The sequence below is a fragment of the Parasteatoda tepidariorum genome, chromosome 9 (genome assembly GCF_043381705.1).
Source record: "Parasteatoda tepidariorum isolate YZ-2023 chromosome 9, CAS_Ptep_4.0, whole genome shotgun sequence".
Lineage (NCBI taxonomy): Eukaryota > Metazoa > Arthropoda > Arachnida > Araneae > Theridiidae > Parasteatoda > Parasteatoda tepidariorum.
The window spans coordinates 11,043,058-11,067,036 of record NC_092212.1 but is presented as its reverse complement, the minus strand read 5'-3'; the positions used below and the strand labels follow the sequence as shown (position 1 = coordinate 11,067,036).

The 23,979-nt window shown below is 27.7% G+C and overlaps 1 protein-coding gene across 2 annotated transcripts in view; it reads right to left on the bottom strand.

Annotated features, from left to right (window-relative positions):
* LOC107450685 (ATPase family AAA domain containing bor) overlaps positions 1–17,338 on the bottom strand; it is a 28,748-nt gene extending 11,410 nt beyond the window's left edge. For both annotated transcript variants that reach the window (XM_071185909.1, XM_016066539.3), the window contains exons 1-10: positions 16,957–17,338; positions 12,864–13,042; positions 11,731–11,790; positions 10,529–10,598; positions 9,501–9,666; positions 8,999–9,068; positions 6,322–6,534; positions 4,824–4,949; positions 3,023–3,147; positions 931–982 (exon numbers count right to left, since the gene is read on the bottom strand). In XM_071185909.1, the coding sequence (XP_071042010.1) occupies positions 931–982; positions 3,023–3,147; positions 4,824–4,949; positions 6,322–6,534; positions 8,999–9,068; positions 9,501–9,666; positions 10,529–10,598; positions 11,731–11,790; positions 12,864–13,042; positions 16,957–17,170 (1,275 nt within the window). In that variant the 5' untranslated portion in view covers positions 17,171–17,338. The remainder of the gene's footprint in view (positions 1–930; positions 983–3,022; positions 3,148–4,823; positions 4,950–6,321; positions 6,535–8,998; positions 9,069–9,500; positions 9,667–10,528; positions 10,599–11,730; positions 11,791–12,863; positions 13,043–16,956) is intronic.
* Positions 17,339–23,979: the final 6,641 nt, after the last annotated feature.

Below are 23,979 nucleotides of genomic sequence, written 5' to 3'. Positions count from 1 at the left end.
GTACGTGTCATCATCTGAAAGACGGGGAAGTCATTCTCTCGCACTTACGCGCGTCATAAAGTTAAACATAGAAATACTGGAAGTTTTCTATGATCCTATCCCGAGTTTTCGATATTTTTCAAGGTCATTTCGAAATTTTCAAGGATTTAATATCATTTTCAAGTACTTCTAGGGGCCCTTAAAAATCAAAATGAAATTCCAAGTACTTTTCAAGGCTTTATCAAGATCGCGGAAACCCTGGGTATCTCTTTTAACCAATCGGTTCATAACGACACCATCATAAATCCATACTGTTTTTAATATCTTATTTTTCAGTAGTTATTTACCACTTTTCAACCATTTTCATGTGATTTTTCAAATTTAAATAATATTAAAACAATGTTATAATGACACACAAATTTAGAATTTGAGTTGTTGCAACGGCAAGTGCTCACGAAGAAAAAATTTCATGAATCCGTTTAAAAAATCATGATTTTTTCAGGACATCCATGACCTTTTTTCAAATTGGTGAATTTTTCATGAGTGGCATATATCCTAATGAAATCAAAGCAAAAGAGTAAATTTCTTTAACAAATTAATGAAAACTATAAATCAAAAATTACTTAAAGTCATAAAAAAAAGTTATGAGGAACTGGCTATTTTGTATTTACTAGCATAATAGTCATAACATGCAAGGACAGTAATACTAAATAAAATAAATAGAGAACTTCAAACTTATTTCATTATAAAATCAAACAAAATAAAAATTCTATTGTAAAACTAAGATTTGCATCTTTGAAATATCAGGAAACAAATCTAAAGACCCTGGAATTCATCAATAAAAATTTCGTCTAGAAACAAATTGGCTAAAAAAATTTTAAAATTTTCTTAAAAGAAAAGGAAAAAAAAGTATATTTATTTGGAAGAAAATTAAATATTTTAAATACTTACGGAACTTCTTTTTCGGAGGAATGCTTCAGCTTCATCAACAAACAAAAGTAATCTTTGAAAGATAAAACAGCATATAAGTACGCTTAAATTAAAATTCAATTCAACAATCATAATGATTCCCAATTTCAGGTTCAATCAAAATTTTCAAGTAATATCTGCAAATTTCCAATTTTTGAACAGCGAAACAATCAATACCTGTTCTTCAATTAAGAATCATACTATTAAATTTATTTTTATACTATTTCTTCTGTGAGGGAAACCCCACCATATGTTTCATATTTCAATTATTAAAGTAGTAAATCGATGAAATAAATAACAGATAGGACATACAATTTATAGACATTTGTATGTTAAAATACTAATAAAACATAAGTCTTGTAATAACTGAACAGAAATTTAAATTCATCAGATGCTGTGCTAAAATTCGATAATTTATGGCAAAACAGATGAATCCATCATTGTTTACATAAATCTATTATTTGAACAATTTTTAATTTTCATGAATAGATAATTTTTTTCTTCAAATATAGTGAAATAACTTTTCAGTTGAGTTTCCCATTAAGCCTGAATTCATGCTCGTAATAACAAAGTTATGTGTTAACTTTTTTTTACATTAACCAAGCTTTTAAAAATGTCTTCGTTAAACCTAGGATCTCATTAAATCATGGATCACAATAAGCAATTTGGATTGAGAATTATATAGGATTCATTAACTGTATATTGTACTTTCAGTGTTTTGCATAAAGGTATGGTACGAATTGTTAGAAACTAAGGTAAACAACGTTTAAGAGGACAAAAAATATTTATAAATGCAGACAGCTGTTTCGGATGCTCAAAGGGAAACCTTCATCAGTGCAACAGTTGCCCTTTGAGCATCCGAAACAACTGTCTGCATTTATAAATATTTTTTGTGCTCTTAAACGTTGCTTACCTTAGTTTGTATTTTAGCACAAAGGTCGCCCAATTGTGTATTTACGAATTGTTAAGACTTAAATAAATTTCTCTATTCATGTAATTATAGGCTTTTAAAAGTGAAAGCTAAATTTAAAGAAAGAAAAAATTAAATACACATATTAATCACTTGTCAGGGGTGATTGGATTGTAACACAAAGTGAAAAACCTTGAAAATTTTATGTACAAAAAATTTATATCACGATACCAATTTATAAACTATAGATGCTTATTATAGTTTTTTAATCTAAGTTTATAACTTAATTACCTAAGAATGATTATAACTTAATTATCTATTTAAATCACATGAATATGATTCACGATATTAGATTTTGACAATGGGAAAATACAAATCACCATATTAGAATTTAAGAGCATGAATATACGAATCTAGATACATGATTTTCGGATAAGAATCTCAATGTGAAAGAACTAAAATCGATGTTTTAAAAACATGTGAATACGAATAGAAACATTCGATTTTAAGCTCGCATGAATACAAATAGCAATATTGATTTTGCAAACGCAAGTAAATACAAATCACGAAATTGGAAATACGATTCAGAATGTGTAACTTTTAAATCAGGTTAATTTGAATACTGATGTTTGATATTAATATCTTGTAAATATGAATCACAATATTTGAGGATTCCGTTATAGTTTCAAATATTAAAAATTTTAAAAGTCCAACAATCCTAAAAAAAAAAGAGGGAAAAAAATTTTGCGGAAGAATAATAATAATGAAAATGTCTCTCTAACGCGATTTAGCGAAAGTTTCGAAATTTATATTCCAGATTTTGAAACTTTTGCTGGATTCTAAGTTTTGACTTGCAGAAGTCCATGAATCAATGGTCTTAAATAACGCTTAATTATAAAAAATTTGTGGAAAAATCACATGCCATGCGCCTCGTTTTTAGGCCTACAATGATGATACAAGAAACTCGGAATTCCGAGGTGCACATGGAGTGCAATCACCCATGACTTGTGCAATGCTCATGGATGTTTTTGATCATCTAGAAATTTTTTTTAAAATACATTATGCCTTTTTAATTCTTAAATATATATAGATAGATAGACAGATAGAAAATCTCCCCTCTAGTGTTTAAGAACTGTCAAGCAAATAATAGTGTAAGGCAATTACCCCTTCCGAGAACTATTTGCCCAGTCAAAGACTTTATTTATAGCTGTTACACCTTCTTCTCTCATTGCTACAACATCTCCACCAGTCATTATTGCATAGTTCATTCCACAATGCTGAGCTAATCTCTGGAATTAAAAGAAAGAAAAATAATACTAAAAGAAATTCTAAAATCACTGATTCATCAACATTAAAAATGTAAAACTTAAGATTTCTCTGCCAAATAGGAAACTTCATTTAATTAATTCTAAGATTTATAATTAATAAATTATAAGAGGAAAATGTCTGGAATTTTTTTTTTCTCCAATACAAAATACTTTCTTTTCTTCATAATTGCCAATTTATGAAAGATTTAAAAAATGAAATTTAANTCAACATTAAAAATGTAAAACTTAAGATTTCTCTGCCAAATAGGAAACTTCATTTAATTAATTCTAAGATTTATAATTAATAAATTATAAGAGGAAAATGTCTGGAATTTTTTTTTCTCCAATACAAAATACTTTTTCTTCTTCATAATTGCCAATTTATGAAAGATTTAAAAAATGAAAGAAAAAAAAATTGGAGAAAAATATCACACAATAATATTTTCTAATTCTTTAAAAAAACTTTATAAAATTAAAAAAATTTATGTAATGAAGAATTTAGAATGCTGATAGCTGAACAGAAGAATTATGAATAAAAATGTATTCATAATTCTCTTTAATTTTTATTTTTTTGTGTGTGTGTGTGGATATTTTCAGATATTTACATAACAGTAAAAAAGGTAAGTTTCATTTGGAAATAATGATTAAAATAGGAAAATGAAATTGAAGTTTAAAATTATAGTAATTGCGGGAAGAGGTGCAAAACCCAGTTGGGGATTTTTATCCATTTTTTCCTTAATTAACATGTTAATAGTTATCAGCAATAGTTTGTTTGAACTAAATTTATGAGGTTTCATATTTATGTAGAAACTAATGCAATTTTATCATTACTAACTAAGAAATTATTGAAAAGAGTATTAAAAATAAAGGTAAAATTGATAGAAAAAATTGTGATGTCTGACAACACACAAGCAACACATACATAATGAATAAGAGCAATTATTTTTATTTTTTTTTAAAAGTCAGTTGTAACATATTGCCATTTGTTAAAATTAAGCTGTGTTCAGGGATGAGTTTGGTAAAAATAAAAATATAAAATCAAAAATATTATGCGCAAAACACTTTTTAAATAATCAAAAATGCCTGATAATAATTAAATAATAATTTTTAAATATAATTTTAATAATTTTTAAATAATTAAAAATATTCTTAGAATATTATCAATGTTACAATAAAAATATCAATGTGTGATTTTTTTCTTTCCCTTTTAAATATGATTCTTGATGTGAGACTTTAAAAATGTGTAAATAAGAATCTTTATGTGAAATTTTTAAATCGTTTGAATATGAATTGAGATGTGTAATTTTACATTAAGTGAATATGAATCTTGATCTGAGATTTTTAAATCATATTCATAAAAATCCCAAAATGAGGTTTTTAATTCATGTGAATATGAATAGCGATGTTTGATTTTAAACTGCGTGAATACAGATCCCAATATTTTTATATCCTTGTATATGATTCCCGATGTGTGATTTTAATCATGTAAGCATAATTTTAAATTGTGTGTTTAGGTAAACAGGAAAAAAGGCGAAAAAAAAACCCATGTCTCGAAATTCCAAAATGCGGAACTTAACGCACAATTTTTCCTTTTATTCTATTGTAAAATGCAGAAAAAAAATCATCTCTGTATGTTCCTTTCGTGCAAAAATACTTACTTTAACGAATAAAGTTTTTCCTGTTCCGGGTGGACCAAAGAGCAATAGATTCTTATACATTCCTTTGTTTTTTCTTGTGTTACTTGTAGCAATAGTTATCTGACTGAGTCTTTCTTCCAAGGCAGGCTAGAAACACATGCAAAATGCTATTTAATTTGATTAGTATAAATTATTAATAATAAATTATAGAATCTATTTTTTACATAAAAGTAAGCATATTTAAAGATATAAAAATTATCAATTCATTTAACACTAGTGGTTCGGAAATATTTCAAGTTGCTTCCCAAGTATAATTTTAGCAATTAAATACATTAATTATAATTTTATAATAAATTACAACTAAATAAATTTTAAGACACAAGTGACAAAATAAGCAATTAATAACTTTGATCTCAATATACACGACGTTAGGACCAGTAAGCAATGCTGATATGGCAACATTGGTCTGTTAAGGGTTTAATATGAAAGCTAGAGACGTTTTGTAATAATATGAAAGAATTTTAGAGAAATATGTAAATGAATTTTAAAAAGTTGTCCTTCCATTTTGTTAAGAAATAGGAATTAATTAATTTTAACTCAAATGTTCACAATTTTACAAAAATCAGGGGGTCAACTTATACACTTGCAGTAAAGTCGAAGATTCATTTATCATGCGATATTGATGCATTATAAGAAATGAATTAAAAAGGAACAACTCTGTATCTATTTATTTTTTTCGAAAACTATTTTTAATTTGTTCCATACAATTAACTTTGCTTTTCTTGCATCAAAATTTCTTTACATATAAACTTTTTTTCAATAAAACACTTTAAATCATCTTTAGAAAAAAAAATTAGGGATAAGAAAAGATACTTTTTTTGAGAGTATATTAAAAACAATAAATGTAATATGAAAACTTTTGAAACATACCGCAAAGCAACAACTTAGAGCTTTCAGAACATCATCAACATTGGATACGATAACATTAGCAGTGTCATACAAAAAATCATCTTTACCCCCATTGAAAAAATTCAAAATTCTACACTTCGCAAAATATTTTACATTTGATTTCACATTTTGCTGTGAGTCTCTGTATCATTAGACACATGACATCTAAAGGAGCAGCACAGAAATTTTTTGTTATTGAGAAATGTTTTTATCTCAAAAATTTTTTTTAAACTTAAAAATTTTGTTTCACACTTTTTAATTTTTAGAAAGAGAATATTAAGGATCGACAAGAGAAAGAGAATTAGGGGAGAGAGAGAAACTTCCCTCTTTGAAATGTGCTGTTTCTTGTTTCCATAGCAACAGACAGTCCAAGACTTAGTGACCAGGGGAGTTCTTTCAACAGACAAACTATACCTTACCTTCATTTTGATATATTTTCTCTTTTATAATTACTATTATGTAATCAAATTTCAAAAAAATTTAAACAATTCACGTTATTGGAAAACAAACCTAGTCATTTTTAATATATTGTGGAATGTTCTCATGCTATAATAGTTTATCATCTACTTACACTAAGGATGACACCTTGCAAAACATCTTTAGGCTTATTTGAAAGACGCTTCGTTGTCTTCACAGGATGTTTTAAAGCTTCTAGTAAACTAAAGCGTGAAGTCTCTTGTACTAAAGATGGTTTTCCAAGATGTGCTTCAATGTATTTGGCTGCAATACCGGTTCCTCGCTTCACTGAATAATAACCTAAAACCAACAATGTGGCACCAGCAACCTAAAAAGAATTACCAAAAACTTAAAAGACTTGCATCATTTTACTTTTAACACTCATAAAATGAATCGGGAATGATAGCAAATTTCCCAATTAGGAACAAATTTGTTACGCCACCAGTTTTTTGGGGACTTTTGTTTCTTCGTCGAATTTTGTGATAGCTGAAAATAATCTGGATTAAGATATAACACAATTATGACGGTGATGCTAATGGACTTACAGGATAATCAAATAGAATAAATGACGCCCACAAGATAGTAGTGGATGTGTATATTTAATGTTGTGATTAGGAATGTTTTCTGTTTGCATAGATGGGAGATTACAGTAATGATGTGTTCAAAAATTGTATTTGTCGATATAAAAATTTCGACAGGAATTTTATAATTACATTTTGGTTTTTGGATTGAATTTTTATTTTTTGCAGAATTAATATTTTGTTGGGAGTAATTGGGTTTTATAAAGAGATTTTTAGCTCAAGTTGTTTCTTAATTTCAGTTTGTATATTGGTTTTGATTTTTTTAAGGTCGTTATTGACTGCATAGGCAATGATTAGAAGTTCAATAAAGATGGAGTAGATTAAAAAGTTTTTGTAAGAATAAGAGGGATAAATTTAATGTTTTTGTTAAAATTAAGGTTAGTGGAAATAGGGCGATTTTTCCAATATTTTTTGAGAAGTTTGAAAGTTTAAATTATGATGTCTATTTTTTAGTTAATTTTGTGTGATATTGAAAATTTTTGATTGCTATTATCAATGATAATGTTGTTGCTTAGAAGATTTTTAAAAAAGATTTGTGAAAGTGGAATACTCTTTACCTTCAAGTGAGTTCTTATATATTTTCTGGTGAGCAGTAACATAATTGTTGCCTATGATTCAATATATATCTGCAGTACTTTTCATTTTGTGTAAAGAATATGACTGAAAAAGAGGTTAAATTTTAATTTAATAATTACTTATTTTTTAAGGTTAAGTGCCACAGCCTGATATACTCAACACTGATGTTTTTTTAAGCTAAAGTACCAGTGTCCATTATACATTTGCTCTGTATACCCTACACTAGACCTGAAAATAATCATTCACCACCCGCCATGAGGCAAGTCAACAAAAAATGGCAACTTTCAAATAAACATGCAGTTACTTTTTCAAGTTTTTTTCTTCTCTTTTTTGAAAATTCTTTAATGATAAAAACATCAATTCAGAAAGATAACATAGTTTTCATTTAGATGACCAATACCTACATTTAAAATTTTTGATCCTTCAGAATCATGTGGGAAGAAAGTTTCTTAGCAATTCACATGTTTGAAAGTCATAATGTATACATTAAGTGTAATTTGCCCTCCAAAAAATATTTTTAAATAAAGTTCGTTACAATCAGTAGGTTGAACAAAACAANAATTTTTTTTAATTTCCTCCACATTAATTAAGATATTTTTATTTTCTTTCATTTTCAAAAAACAGAATGCTATTATCTTGAAAATTGACGATTTTATGTAAGGCTGAACTGTCCATAGAATAACATGGGGGTTGCTTTTCTCCCGATCGAGCGAGCGAACGGCCTTAAGTGTAATTTGCCGCCCAAAAAATATTTTTAAATAAAGTTCGTTACAATCAGTAGGTTGAACAAAGCAAAAACTTCGCCATATAATTAGAATATTTTTATTGTTGAATTTTTTATAGCCATACATAACATGAATTTATTTTTCTAAAAATATATTTCAAACCAAGTAAAAAAAAAAGTTTGCAAAAAGTGTTTACTAATATAAAAGGACCTATCAATCTCACTACTAATACCGACTCATTACGACTCGATCTCACTACTCACCAACTAATTAGGCTTGAAGAAAAAGTGGTTGCTAAGTTATCAGAGTCTGCTGACTACTAACTGAAAATTTAAATTTTCAGGTCTACCTTACACAGATGTTTTTTAAGGTTAAGTTCATTGCATGGCACGTCCCACACTATTGCTTAAAATTTATTATAATACAAGTGAACTTTGAATTTCACAGTGTGTGTTCACACACATTTGATTTCCTTCAGGCACAGGGTGCATAATGAAACAGTTGCCGGGGGGCTAAAATTTCTTATAGCTCTACAACTATATGCATGTTTTGGACTAAAAATGAATCCTGAATTTGATTACAATATTTAATTCTGTTTTAGGCATGTGACTAAATCAGCGTCAATAAAAATGTGCCACATGTGGTTTGCAATTAACAAATCAGTTCTGAAGAAATAAGGTACTTCAAACAGTTTTGTACGATTTGCGGATGGTTTAAAGTCGAAGACATTGAACTTTTTTTTTCAATTTTTGATTAGTTAGTTAAGTCTTAGAATGAAATTCTGTGGAAAAATGATACACCTGCCTAATAAATGTAAAAAAAAAAAAAATCTACTTATAAGCAGTACCTTAAACAGAAAATAATCCTATTGATTAAAAAAAAACACTATGAAATAAAGAATAACACTTACTGATGTTGTAACTTTACTCCAATCACTGAGAAATGCATTGAATCCAACACCCAAAATAGATCCAGCTGTTCTAGAAAAGAATAATTTATGACAAATGTGTGTCACCAAAACTGATTAAAGAGCAAAATTAGTGGTTGCCACTTTTCACTGAGAAGAAAAATTTAAAAAGAATTTAAAAAATTTTTTTAAAGAATTAATCACGCAAAGTCAAATAACAATTAGATATAGTTCAAAAAACTTATGTGACAATCAAATTTTAAGATGAAAAATTTATTTCTGTAAAGAATGAGATGTATTTTTTAACAATTTTAAATTCATTCCATATTAAAATTATATTGAAAATACAATTTACAACAGTGACAAATTATTTAGCTTTAACAAATTCCAAGTTTTTAAAAAGGGATGCCATGTAAAAGAGGAAAAAAGGCCTGTTGGCCAGTTTTTTTACCTCTAGTGACCAGTGTACTGTAAAGAAAACAAAGTGTGTAAAAATGGTAGTTACTTGAGTGATTCGAGGACAGTTGTACGACTTTCTGAAGCTTTCACTCTTATTCGTTCCAAGTAAAGATCTTGGTTTTCACGTTCAATTTTTCCTTTTGCTCTCATTTCAGCCTCTATTCTTTTCATTTCACTTTTATGTCTCACATCCATTTCTTTCTCTAGGGTAGCTAAAAAATTAATAGAACTCTTAACAGATATGCTAAATGAAACGACAGGGAAATAGCAAAATTGAATTATTTTACTTTTTAGATTAATGCAGTAAGGCACAATCAGTAAACATTGATGGAGAGGCTACAAAAGCATAACTAAGACATTTAAAAAAAAATAAAAAATCAAGAAAATTAAAAATGGAGTTGGTCACAATAGGGATGGCAAGTTTTTTCAGAAGTGGACAAAATAGAAATAAAAAAAGGTAAAATGAGCATTTCAGGGTGCATAGCCAAATTATTCAACAATAAATAAGCACCTTTTAAGCACTTTAAAATATCATAATTAGGCAGGGTGGGAAAGTTTCTGACAATTGACGGTTTTAACCAGTCGTGTCAAAAAAACAATTTTTTGACAATTGTCAAAATTTTTGTAAATCGAATGGCGTTTTCATACGCTACGGACTGACAATGCGCCGAAATAGATTGGGGTTGAATTAATTGAGAAAACATTGAATAGAACAATATGAACAGTAATTCGTAGCGAAAATCAACATGGTAAAGGAAAAATCTCAATTTGGAAAAGGGAAATTTAAGCACTATTTAAAATCGCCCAATGAAAAAAGCACCTTTAAGGGCTTTTAAAAAACGAAAATCAAAAATAAGCACCTTTAAGCATTTTTTAAAAATGCTATGCACCATGGCATTTGAAGAATTGCAAGCATAATTAATAGTGATGTTCCCCAAATTAAACAATGACTTACGCAAAATAAGTATTTTAGTAAAATAAAATATTGAGTAATAAATAAATATTAAGTAAATAATAAATATTAAGTACAATAAAAGCAAGAAAAAAACATTTTGAACTATAAATTATACCAACCTCTTCGCATAGCTTCTTGTTTTGCCAGAGACTCCTCCTGTTTTCTGAGATTTTCGTCATTCGCTTTTTGCTTTTAAAATGAAAAAAATAATAAGTGTATTACTTCAAAACCAAAAGACAGACAAAATAAAAAAGGTTAGTAATATTTATTTTGATAAGATATTTTTTAAGTACAGCAGGGTTCCCACCTAATCTCAGAAAAAAAAATCCCGACTTTTTCAGGTACTTTAGAAAAATTTAATAAATGCAAATCCAGACCATATTTTTTCTATATCATGCAATTTTTCATTAGAAAACTTTTGCATATATATATGTATGAATAATCATGGTAAATTTTGGTATCTGATATAAAAAAGCAGGCTTGTGGTTTTCATAATTTTACTCAATGCAAAAAAAATTGGTTTTTCAAAAATACTCACCTGAAAAAGAACTTGAAAAAACTCAGGCTTGTTTTTTTTTTAATTCTATTTTATTAGTAACAAATCAATATTAGTCATTAAGTTTCTCTTTATGATAGAATAGAATATGAACTACATAGATTGAAACATTCATAATTTCCATCACTTCTACATTCTATCATGCTTAAATTTTTAATCAGCTTTTCCAAATATTTTCTTTTGCAATTTCTAATTTTAGAATCAAAATCGCTAAGGTATACTCACAAAATTTTGAGATACTAATTTCAAATTATAATTGATACTATCATTATAACAAGATGCAATATATAATACTTTTAGAATGAGAATTCAATGAAGTTACAAATCTATTTATATATAATTTAAAATACCATTTTTCGTGATTTGAAACTTTTGTTACGCACGATTTCAAATGAATTTTTATGAAAAAAAATACCTAAATTAACACAAATTAATAATGCTTATTAGTTTCTCAAGCCTTACTCTAATTAACTTCGAAAAAGCCAAAATATCTGGGGAAAAAAGTTCAATCTTATAAAAAAAAAATTTTAAAAAGATTTTTTTAACCCTAAGCATGGTAAAATTGGAACCAATTAGAGTAAAAATCGTATTTCTGACTTAAGCTTTTGCAAAGGAGTTCATAGTCTTAGTTGAAGTGTAAAAATTAAACATAAATTCTTTTTCTCTTATGTAGAGAGTATATGAGAAATAATATGAGAAATATGATTAATAAATAACATAATATGTAATAATTATGAAATCGTAAATAAATATGAGAAATTTTACCTGCTGTGTCAATTGATCTTCATATCGTTTTCTAGATAATTGATCTTGGTATTGTGCTCTCTATAAAAAATATATATACGTATATATCAAGTAAACACAGCTCAAATAAAAAATAATAATAATTGAATCAAAATTAGCATGTCCTAAATTGCAATGATTTTATTTTTCCAAGTTTGATATCAAAAAGGACTTGAATTTATAATTCAGTGATTATAATAGTGGCGATCAATGAAATTAATTTATTCGTGTATAATCTATTAAGTGTAAAGACAAACTAAGATATAATTTTTTTTATATTAAATATGAAATGAAGAATAAATTGATATCAGAAAACAAAACAATTATTCTTAATTACAAAAAAAGTCTTACAGAAAAAGTCTTCCTCCATTATTTATAAATACAAACTACATAATAAAGGTTTTAAAAGAACTCTTATTTAAATAGACAAACTTAATAAGCCTGATAGAAATATATTTATTAAACAGCAACTTATTTTGTGTAGAGCTAAAAAATATTTTTAATTTAAAAGTTTAACAAAACTTTTAATCAAATAATCTTTCTTCTGTTGTTTAGGAATCAAATAATAATTTACTAGCATTTTCCACTCATTATTTCTAATTATGAAATCCGTAATCTTCAATAAAATAAATATTTAAAAAGACTACACATTCTTAATTAAGAATATATTAATAAATTATACTGCTTAAGTAGCATTTTTAACTCAAATCAATGGTTTAAAAAAAATCAGGTGATTTAAAACAATTTTTAAAAAAAGGAGTTACTTTAAATCAATTATTTTAAAAAAAATCACATGATTTAAATCTTCCCAATCCTGGACTTAATTATTTATAATATTGATAAAAATAATTTTTAAATAAAATATCATGACATCACACGGAAATTATCAACAGCATAGTTTGAATAGCTAGTGGTTATACATTTATTTAAATAGTTTAAAACTTAAAACGATTTGAACTTGTAATACAAGGCTCATCTCACAGATCTGATATTTCAGCAAATATTACCATTTTTCTAATTATTAGGTATAGAGATCAAAGAAAATAAACATAAAAGTAAAGCATTAAAAGAATTTAACAACAGAAAAAAAAATTGAGCTAAATTATGTTTAATACCGCTTGATTGTGCTTAGTTTCTTCTGCGATAGTTTTTCTCCTTTCTTCTTGTTGAACACGAATTTGTTCAGATTTAGAGTTTTCAATCAGAGCTTCATATTCCTTAATTTTTGTCTGCTTTTCTAACTGCAAATTCACTTCCTGCATCTTTGCTAAGTCTAAATACTGCTTTGCATTAGCTAGATGAAGAGAATAAATTAAAAATTAAGATAGAAAATTTGATTACATAATAACAAAGTTGATAAAGATTTTTAAAAAAACTACTAATAAGCATATTTTTAAAACTTTTACTTATATTTTTAAAACTTTTACAGATTTACTTAGCTAAATAATGATCCCCTAATTTTTTATTTGCGAAAAAAAAAAGAAAAAAACTTTAGATATGACCAGGGATACTAGAAGTACACAATAAAGGGGTGATTGTGAGCCCAAGTCAAAATTCCGGAAAATTTCTTGTGTTCAAAAAAAATAAAATAAATAAAAAAAAACAGTTTCAATTGAAAAATTAGAAAAAAATTTAAACAAGGTTTTTTTCCCTTTTCCTCATTATTTCTTAGTTTACCTAAAATATATTTAAAATTTTACNATTTATACATACCTATGATGACCTGGAGAAGAAATTAAAATTTACAAATATGTCTTTCTTTTTTGAGTTTATAATTATAACAACTATTTACTGATAAAAAATGAATATTAATCATGAATATCAGCTTATAAAGTATATCTCTGGCTCTCCCTTACAAACAAATAAAATAAACTGTGTTTTTAAGTTCCACCTTTGAAAATTTGATTTCCGGAAACTTCTGTGATCAATGATTTTTTTAAACATCTGGACCTTTGATCTCCGGAAACTTCCGGATCACTGTTAGCAAAAATTCTGGATATCCAGATTTTTTCCGGAGCACAATCAGCCCATGCATTAAACATTTTGATTTTTAACGAGTACAACTACCAGCAATCAAGTAATTATCGGAGAGAATTCATACAAAATTTTAATAAAACTCAAAATATTGCAAGAAGTCCTAAATTAAAAAAAAAAATTTGATTGCAATTTGCTGTTTAGTTTTTATAAATTCTTTAGATTATGATGATTATTTTCTTTTTAAAATAAGCATTTGAAGTTATATTCATTTTCATTTAAAGACACTTTGTTTTCTAAAGCTGAGTTTCTTAAGCACATATATTAAGTAGCGCCTGGAAAAAAATAAATCTCACTAACAAGTTGTAACATTTCGAGTATTTGTACTTTTAATATTGCATGGGTCTTTGTGACACAGAGTAAAAAAAATAAAAACGAAAATTTGCAAAAACTCAAGGTCAAAATATCAATTTATATACCATACAGAGTTCTTACTAGGAACGCAAAAGGGTAGAGTGCTTCACCACAGAAAAGGGCACTTCGAGTTTTAAAAGGGCACTCACTTAACACCGAAAAAAGTTATAAAAACGTGTAATATCATGTGAATTTGATAATCAAAAATTTTTAAGTTACTGTCTCATACTATTTAATACATGCATATTTGAAAAAGTAATTTCCACTCATTCTCTAAATGAAAGATTCCTCTTTTTCTATTGCCTTCAGGGTTCTAATCAAAAACTTGTTTTGCTATGAATTTTATCAGGTTATTGTGGAATATGATTAATCCACTTCCATTTTTTTAATCTATAGATCTATCCATTTTTGTTTTGCTTTTCTAAGGATTTCTGCATGACAAATTTTATGGAGCCAATTAGTACACAGCATTCTTCATAAACAGTTGTTAATAAATACTTGAAGTTTTTTCATGTTATATTTCGACTGCAGTGCAATGTTACAGATCCATAAAGTTGCACAGATTTATACAATATACATGTTTAATATAATTTTATGAACTAATAAAGAACATCACACCTGTGAGAAAAAAGCTTAACACTAGTTTAAGAAGAAAAAAAAAATTAGTTCATAGAAAGATACAGGGATGAGATTAGCCAAAAGGCAAAAAAGCTGAATTTCCACAATAGTAAATTTTACGCAAGCGCAACCCTTTAATAATAAATTTCAGACAGTTTAAGGTGATAAATAATGTGTTGACATAATATTGGTACTAATCTATTATTATATAAATGATTACATTGANATGTTTGATATTAAAATCGTGTGAATGAGATCGAGATATTAGCAGATTCTAGGCTTGGGACCTCTAAAAGGCTTGTCAGAAGCAGCGTCACTTGAACTACAAAAATCTGATCCATCTGGAGGGCGGGTAAAAAATTCCGAAAATCTTATTTGCTGTGAGTAAACGGAGAGAAAACAGCTAAAATAAGTAAAAATGAAAAAGGTTTGGTAGCTATGCAGTTTGAATTTTCTGTTTCTCTTTGAAAATCGGTAAATTTTCTGAAAAAGCGGAATACTTATAAAAAAAAATGAAATTTTTAGAAAAATCTGAATTTTTGAGAAAAAAGCTGAAATTCAAGTGATAAAAGTGAAAAAAGCGGAAATCCGCTAAAAAGCGGAAAAATCTCATCCCTGAAGATAACAATACTGAATTTTAAAATTGCACAATTACGAATCCCAATATTGGATTTTAAAAAAGCATAAATACAAATCGCAATATTGGATATTTAAATTGCATGAATACGAATTACACTAATGGATATTTCAAGAGCGTGGATACTAATCGTAATGTGCAATTTTTAGATTAGAACGACATGAAAACCTATGTTTCATATTTATATCACATCAATATGAATCACAATAATAAATTTTGGTGCAGCTTCAAATATTCAAAATGGAAAAATTTAGCTAATTCAAAATAATCAAATAGGCAAATTTTCCCCAATTGGTAGTAAATTCACATAAATGTAAAAGTATCGTTGACAAGATTTTTGCAGAAGATTCAAAATTTAAACTTTAGATTGCAAAAATCTGTGAACATTTTGTCAGATAAGCTTTTGAATTGCAGAATTCTGCAAACTAATATTCTTGAGATAAGCAGAACTATGTCAAAATTGTGGCAAAATCATGTGCCCTAGCCTTCTCTTAGTTTTGGGGCGGGAAGGATACGAAAAATCTTAAATACGATCACTCCAGATATTTTTCCTACAATGGATTTGTCAAAACTTAATACTTCTTATGATTAATAAACATAAGCTAAAAGCATAGTAATGATGAAAAAACTAGAAAAAAAGCTTAAGAAATTATGAAGCTATCAATAATAGTTTATAATAATACTATATTATTATAAACTAACAAAATATAGTGCATATTAGTAAAAATTATAAAAATATATAACATATATATATGTGTGTGTGTACATATACATATATATATATAAGCATATTTAAGTTAGTGTTAATGAAAAATCAACAGTATTCTTAAATAATATTTATAAGTCTAATTTTTTTCTGTAGGGTTAGCAATTTTAATTTAACTTTTTAAATATAAAGACATTATATAGATATTTAAATACATAGCTGTTATTTAAATATATAGATATTTCAAGTTTTTTTTCTAGTCTGTTCAACTTAGCCTTTAATTATTAAAGTTTGCTTGTGTATTGTTAATCACATACACCAACAATGGCCCTGAAGAATTAAAAAAAAAACATTGTAAAAAGTACCAGAAAATGGGATTCACATAATAAATTCACCTAATAGTGCGGTTATTATTAAAGATAATCAGATAACAAATCATCAGAGATATGTGGGCTATTGCCAATTATTCCCTTCAGAGATGTTTTTTAAAGGTTAAGGTGAATTGTCCAGGATTCCCTATGCCCAACATCGAATCCAGATAAATATAAACATATTAAATAAATTAATATCAAATCGGATATAATAAATAATCTGAACATTCACAACACCAACAATGTGATTGGTTGACTTTCATGGGTGAATGTCTGTTTTCACCATCATCTGTCTAAGATTTCTTCAAACAATATTAGAACGATTATTTTAACGACGAAAAATATGATATTCTAAATATAGTACGAAAAATGCAACAATAGCTTAAATTTCATCAGAAATAGATTGGAAGAAAAAAAGAATAATGTTGTATAAAAGACTAGGAATTGGTTTCAATCATATCTTTATTTTTAAGGGAAATAAAACATACGAGATTGTTCCAATTCTTTAGCAGCTTTCGCTGCTCTTTCCAAAGCTGAAGAATCAAATCTATAAGACATAGATTTCCTATCATCATTGGAGCCTGAGTTTGATCCTCCATCGCCGGTCCCTTGATTTTCTGGCGGAGATCCACTACCACTGGAAACATTCATAGAACTGAAATCAGGAACAGGATCCCTCTTAACTCCAAACAACCAGCTCATATTCAGTCTTTTAAATGGAAAGTGGAATTTAAATGGAAGCTGGAAACAGAAATTTACTGCTACTTAGCTTCAGTTCAATATGCACGTGTGTTGTTGCCGGTGAAGGATGTTGCAATAAACAAATTAACATGATGCCACAGTTCAAATCGTAAAAAGTAAAACAAAAAACTGATCATATTCAAGTCTACTTTTGCGTCATCTAGCGGAAAATTGATGTAAAAACCTTAGGAAGTCGATTGATCCAAATTTCAAGTCAAGAATAATAACGATTTTGATTATTAAATTAATGAAAATTTGAAATGAAAGAACCATATGTGCAGTGGCGTACCTAGGGTATGGCAACTACAGCGAATACCGTGGATACATTATTTGAAAAAGGCTTCAATATCGATCAATATCAATGTTTTTTTATTTAAGAATCTTGAAAAAAAATGCTTCTTCAAAGCTGATACAGATTTTTTTTTAAAAAAGAAACATTTAGCACTTAAGAGTATGACTAGAATGCAGAGAAAAAATTTCAAATGATGTCCAAATAAATCTTTATTTTGTTACCCACAAGCAGAGACAAGAAAAATAATTTATCCCTTCTCTTCATATCACATTACAAGGATGTAGTCATTCTAAGGGGGTAATTACTTGTCAAGGCAATGGATGGAACCTTTTCAAGCACATATATAGCGCTTTGGTAATGACCAGAGGACAAAAAAATTCAAAAACCAAGGGGTTCATGTGCCCTAGTCCAACCTAGAATAATTATTCTGCAGTAAAATGCTTGTTCATTTTCATTTTTATTGACTGTTTATTTTTATCAGCTGCTCAACGACTATTATAAAATAAAAATAAAAAGGAAATATATGTCATAGTATAAAAAATAAATATATATTTATACATTACATTTATATCACCTATATATCACTGCCATAAACATATGTTTGTAGTAAAAAATTATGCTTGGAAAAATTTTTATACTGTTTTCAAAAGGGTTCTAAAAATGTCCTTTATTTATATATAATATTTGCTTCGTATAATCAAAGTAAAATGACAACAAAATAAAATTATAGCATAAGGCTATGATATGTAGTTTATAACCAACCATGACAACAGTTTAGTTTCTCAGAAAAAGAAGTAACATTAAAGAGACAATAACAGTAATTTTTTTCATTAAATAGTTATCTTCATTTTCAGAATATTAAAACAAACAATAAGCATCCTATGTATAGAAAAATTAGAGCTTGTTTAATCATGAAGCATATGCATTCTTATAATGTATTATCATGAAGATACAAAAAGCCTTCTTTTCCCCAAATATTTAAATGATTTATATTTATCTTTTTTCTTAAAAACAACTTTCAAAACTAATTAAATTTAATTAGTTTTCAAAAGTTAATTTTTTTAAAAAGAAATTGTTATGCGGGGGAAGGGTCTAAATTCATATAGTTCGTATACGGAATTTTAAACCGAGTTTTAAAAAAGTCGTATATTAAAAGCTTGATTTTTCAAGATCAATTTCGCTCAAATTTTGTATTTTGCTATATTAAATTACCTTCTTTAATAACGATGTAAAAAATTGTATGCCCTACAATTCAAATTTACTCCAACTATCAAAACATAAAATAATAAAAAATAAAAATTTATCAAAAGTAATTTTTAGCACGTAATTATCGGTGAGAAAACAACCTTTATAAGTGTGTGACAAAAATTTCAATTTGCTCAAGTGTTCTCGAGCTATGGCGAAGTATGCAAAATTATCATTAAGTTGTTCAAACTTTGAATAGCTCTCCTCTCCAAATAATGGGGACTATATATCTCATATTGCGACTGCCCCCTAAATTTTGGGATTTTGAAATCCAAATCCGTCGAATGAATGGCATTTTTTTTTAAATATATTTCAGTGTCTGATTTCGTAACTTAATATCATTTACACTAATTATTTAGCATATCTGAGGTCAACCCTCCGGAACCAAGACTCAATCATTAATCAACATTCGCTATTCATAATGGTGCAAACCAAATGACCAAAGACTTAGATATTTCAGCTAATATCAAAAATCACCAGTATTGATTTGATATTAGTATGTTATACATCTTTTTTAAATCATCTCTACTAGTACCAACCGCAAGCTAGCTATCATTTCTAAAGGAAATCCAATTGCAAATCACGTAACCTTGGGCTATTGATGACTTATATTTCATTAGTTTTTTAAGTTTTAACGCTATTAATTAGACTTAGACTGAGTTCGTTTACGGTGTCCCTGCCCACGAAGCGGACACTTCACTCCTATCTGAGATGATGCCCGTGGGCACCTGGAATAATGTCTTTATGAAGAAAAAAAATTTAAAGAAGGCTTGGATGAGTAGTTGGCTTGGTGGATAGAAGTGATGTCACAATGGCTTGTTTTCTGGTAGGATGGAACGGAGAAGCTGAACCAGCTCCTCGTTTTGTAGAAATTCTTGCATCTCTCGGAAGATATGCAGAAATCTGGTAGCAGTATCGGTAGCGCTCCTGAGCTGTCTCTTCGTCTGAGGTGGTTTCCGTCTTGGTCTAGCAACACAGCCCGTAAAATAGGCTGGATGCTTTCCATTGCAATTTATGCAGGTGGCAGGAAGGCTTCTTGGCTTGGTGCACTCCCAGAAAGCATGTAACCTTACGACAACCTTGTGTTTTAACTTTATTTTTATTGTCACGAAAAGGTTTGCAGTAAAAACCTTTTTTCAATGACGTAAAAATATTGCAATTTCCAACCTTTCCTCCTTAAAGGAAAACTAAATGATTCTTAAATCTTTTTTAAAAAATATTGTTATTTAGGTCAGAAAACAAGCAAATTGTAAACCTTATTTTTTGTATTTTTGTTGGCTGTCATGATTAGGTTAGCAGAAATATTAAGCGAAAACCTTTTTCAAAGGAGACGAAATAAAGCAAATATGAACCTTTTCAGCAAAAATATTAATAAATAATAAGAAAATATTTTGCAAAGGACCTCATTTAAGGGAAAGCAAATAAACGAACATAAGACTATGTTTTTGGATTGTTTTTTAAGGTCAGCGAAAGTGCAATACGAAAACTTTCTTTTAAAGGTTTCTCGACACAAGTATAAGTAATAGTTCTTTTTTAGAAACTTTTCATTCGAACAATCTCATTAAGAAATAAATAAAATTTAAAAAAATTTGGATCTGGAGTTTAAAATTGACTCTTCAATATTTTTTTACAAATTTCACTTTTTTCTCGAATTTGGCTTTAGGGGTCCTATGCGTTGCCGTTCCTTTAAAATGTGCGACCTTCTCTCTTTCATTTTACCTTACTGCAAACCTAATTAGGGTATAGCAATAAAATATCCAAGCGAAGAGTGTGTATGCACCTGTATACATATAATATACGCATGCTTTTCTGTACGTACAATATACGTTTGAGTCTATGTACGTACATACAATTCATGAGTATATGCATAAAATTTCATTCTATATACGCAAGTACGCACACAAAAATTTCCTCTTATTTTTCAGAGAAAGGAGCATATCTGAAGAGGAAATAATTTATTTTAATGAAGATTGTTTCGCTAATTCCTTCACGTTAAATATGTTGTGTATTCACTGGTGGTTATTATACCTACAATATCATTTGTTTATGTATTGACGAAATAGTTGATTTAATTATGGTATATCTGTTTTGTATTATTCACTAATGGTTATTATACAGATAATATTTTTATGTATTAACAAAATACTTAATATAATTAAGGCATATCTGATTTGTACTAATGCACTAACTGTTATGATAATCATAATATTTATTTGTTGTTGTGTGTTAAAAAAGTATGTTTGGAATTTCTACATTCATTAAACGATTTTTTTAAAAAATATTTTGTTATCATTAAGTTTTTTACATTTATCAAGTCATACATATTAAGGTCTTCGGATCATCCTCCGGGGTGTTTCCCAGACCGTCGCCAATAGCCCATTGTGCAGCTCTAGTGCGACGTAAATTAACAACAACAACATACATATTAAGTAAGAGATAAATAATCAGCTGCATTTTATTTATTTTGTCAAAAGAAGATATTTTATGTTAATTTTCTTTGATATACAAAAAACTAAACGTTTTCGCACTCATCAAAACTTCTCACACCGCATAATTTTCCGAATAAGAAAGAAGAAAATACGCAAACCCTCTTTAAGTATTACATATGTTCTATTTGTTTTGTGTTTTCATAAATCAAATCGTTGAATAAAAAAAATTTTACATTAAACGATATTTTAACTTGTAAATCTCTAAGTTCTTACAGCAAAGTAAGTCAGACTGATAAAAAATGACTATTTCCCCCAAAATAATCAAGCAAAATTAATGGAAACGAGAATTTTCCTTGGACTGAGAAGGTATAAGAAGTAAACTTTAAAATTTAAAACGAATAATGAAACGCGCCGTCATACAATCCTGGGGGAGATGATATCACGTTCAGGATGACGTTTTAGCTGACGTACACTAGCAATAGTATTAAATTACATTGTCAATGAAAATCTCATGACAAGGTAGATTTTAGCTGAGCATACGAAACGCTGCAAACGGAAACCTTATAATTATGTAGATTTAGGATGATTTTTATCTTAGAACAAGCGTTATTCAAGGTTTCTTTTTCTCTTGAAAACCCTAAGACAACCTCGTTTTAAGGTTGTTAAGTAGAAGGTTGTTTTCCGAGGTTTTGGATTAGGGCAGTGGTCGGCAACCTGTGGCTCGCGAGCCACATGTGGCTCTTTTGATGCAAAGTTGCGGCTCACCAGTTCCATACGAAAAAATTAATAAATTGTTACCAAAGCCCTTAAAAATAAGAAAAAATATTTTTAAGTACCTAATTTCTCAAGAGCTTTCTATTCTTATAATCGTTAATTACAAACCGCTACCCTCAGGCCTGTCGTTAAGCCCGGTTAGAGGGGTGTCTCATTCCGACTCGATTCCGAGTATTCACCCGGAAAAGTGGCAAGTCTGTTGTCTGTTTGAGCATGCCGTTACCGACACCATGAAAAGGCACAAAAAAAGGATGATGCCTGCGACTCTGATCTTGTGAAACAGCAGACAAAACCCCGGAAATTTCTGTCAACTTGAAAAATCCAGGGTGTTTTAAAAGTATTTATCTAGAAATGCCTTTTTCTCACGTTTTCTCTTGCTCTTTCTAAGAATAAAGACAATATCTTTGTCCATGTCGTTAAGAAAGGGAAGGAAAGGGCTCAATGCACATACAGCTGTGGTTTTCTCTATATGACTGTCCAGTTTCTTTTCACTCACCTCCCCAGTTACTTCACTGACCTGTCTTTAACTGTCCAGTACCAGTTTACAAGTACTTAGTTACTCAAAGCATATCTTATAAATTAATATTATTATTGAATGTAAGTATAAATTTTTTATGAATATTTACTATTTGCAGTCTTATTGTTTAAATATTAAGGTAAAATTAAATTTCATTAAATATGTTGTTATTTTCTTATTAAATTAATTCCTCAATTATTGCTTCAAAATTTAGGTATAAGACTTTTTTCAAAAAAGAAAAAAAATATTTTTTTTAAAAATATATATGGGTAAAAATTGATTTTTATGAAGTAGATAAAAAATTTTTAATCTCTTTTCCACTGTAAAATGATTAAAAGAAAGAAAAAAGAGCAATTAAAATTTTTTTACGTTATTTATATTCATTAGTAGGAGCTTGAGATGGAAACAGATAAATCACATTTGAATTCTAAATATAGGAATTTTTTTTCCTTTTTTTAAATAGTTATTTACTAAGCTTTTTAATTTTGTGTTTAAAATAGTAATTTATTTTTAAATTTAATTTTTTCAGTTGAGATTATTTTTCACAGATCTTATTTAATTTAAATTTCAAAAATCAAATTCTATATTTGTTCGTAGCATTTGTTTTTATAATAAGTTCAAACTGCAATCCGTTATGAACAAAACTATACTAATGCTTATTTTATTAAAAATGTAATGTGTTTAAAAATAGAAAAGCTTCAGTTTTTTTTTCAATAATAATTTTTTTTTTTCATCTTTTTTGTTACTATGTTGATGTATTTCGTATGTATTTAATGTTTTTTATTTATATTTTAGATTTAAGTTAACAATTTTCCATTTGTTTAAGTTAATTATTAGTAAAAAGAAACTTAATATTTTTGTAATTATGTAAAAACTCAATTCACAGTTTTGTATTAAAAGGCACGATAATTAACAAAATAAATAATTAACAAAATTGTACTTTAACTGCCTTAACCAGAAAAAAAATTTTTTTTTGCGATTTAAGGGTATTTTTTTTTATATTTTAAAAAAAGACTTAAACATTCTTCGGTAAAGCATTATTTACAAATCATCAAATTTTACAAATATTTATTTATGATTTATCATGCTGCAATGTTTGAATACATAGTTAAATTTTTTTTAAAGTTTTATTTATTATTTATATAGTATTATTTTTATATAAAGAAATATTCGGATAAAAAATTTAGCATTTTACAAATTTAAGGCAAGAATGCGTGAAAAAATTTATCTGTGCTTCCAAAACTAGTTCATCCCCCCCCCAGGAAAAAAAGAACTATTTCTGTATCCCCATTCAAGATTTTAGTCACAGCTCTTATATTAATAACAATGTAAATTATAAAATGAATAATAAAAATAAATAAAATTATTAAATGAAAATGAAAAATAAAATTTTAGTAATAAATAAGCATTAAAAATAATTACTCGCAAATCAAATTACTAAAATTTAATAAATACGCATATAATATTTGAAATACATCAAAAAGAATCCTACTTAGATTAAGAGTTTTAAAAA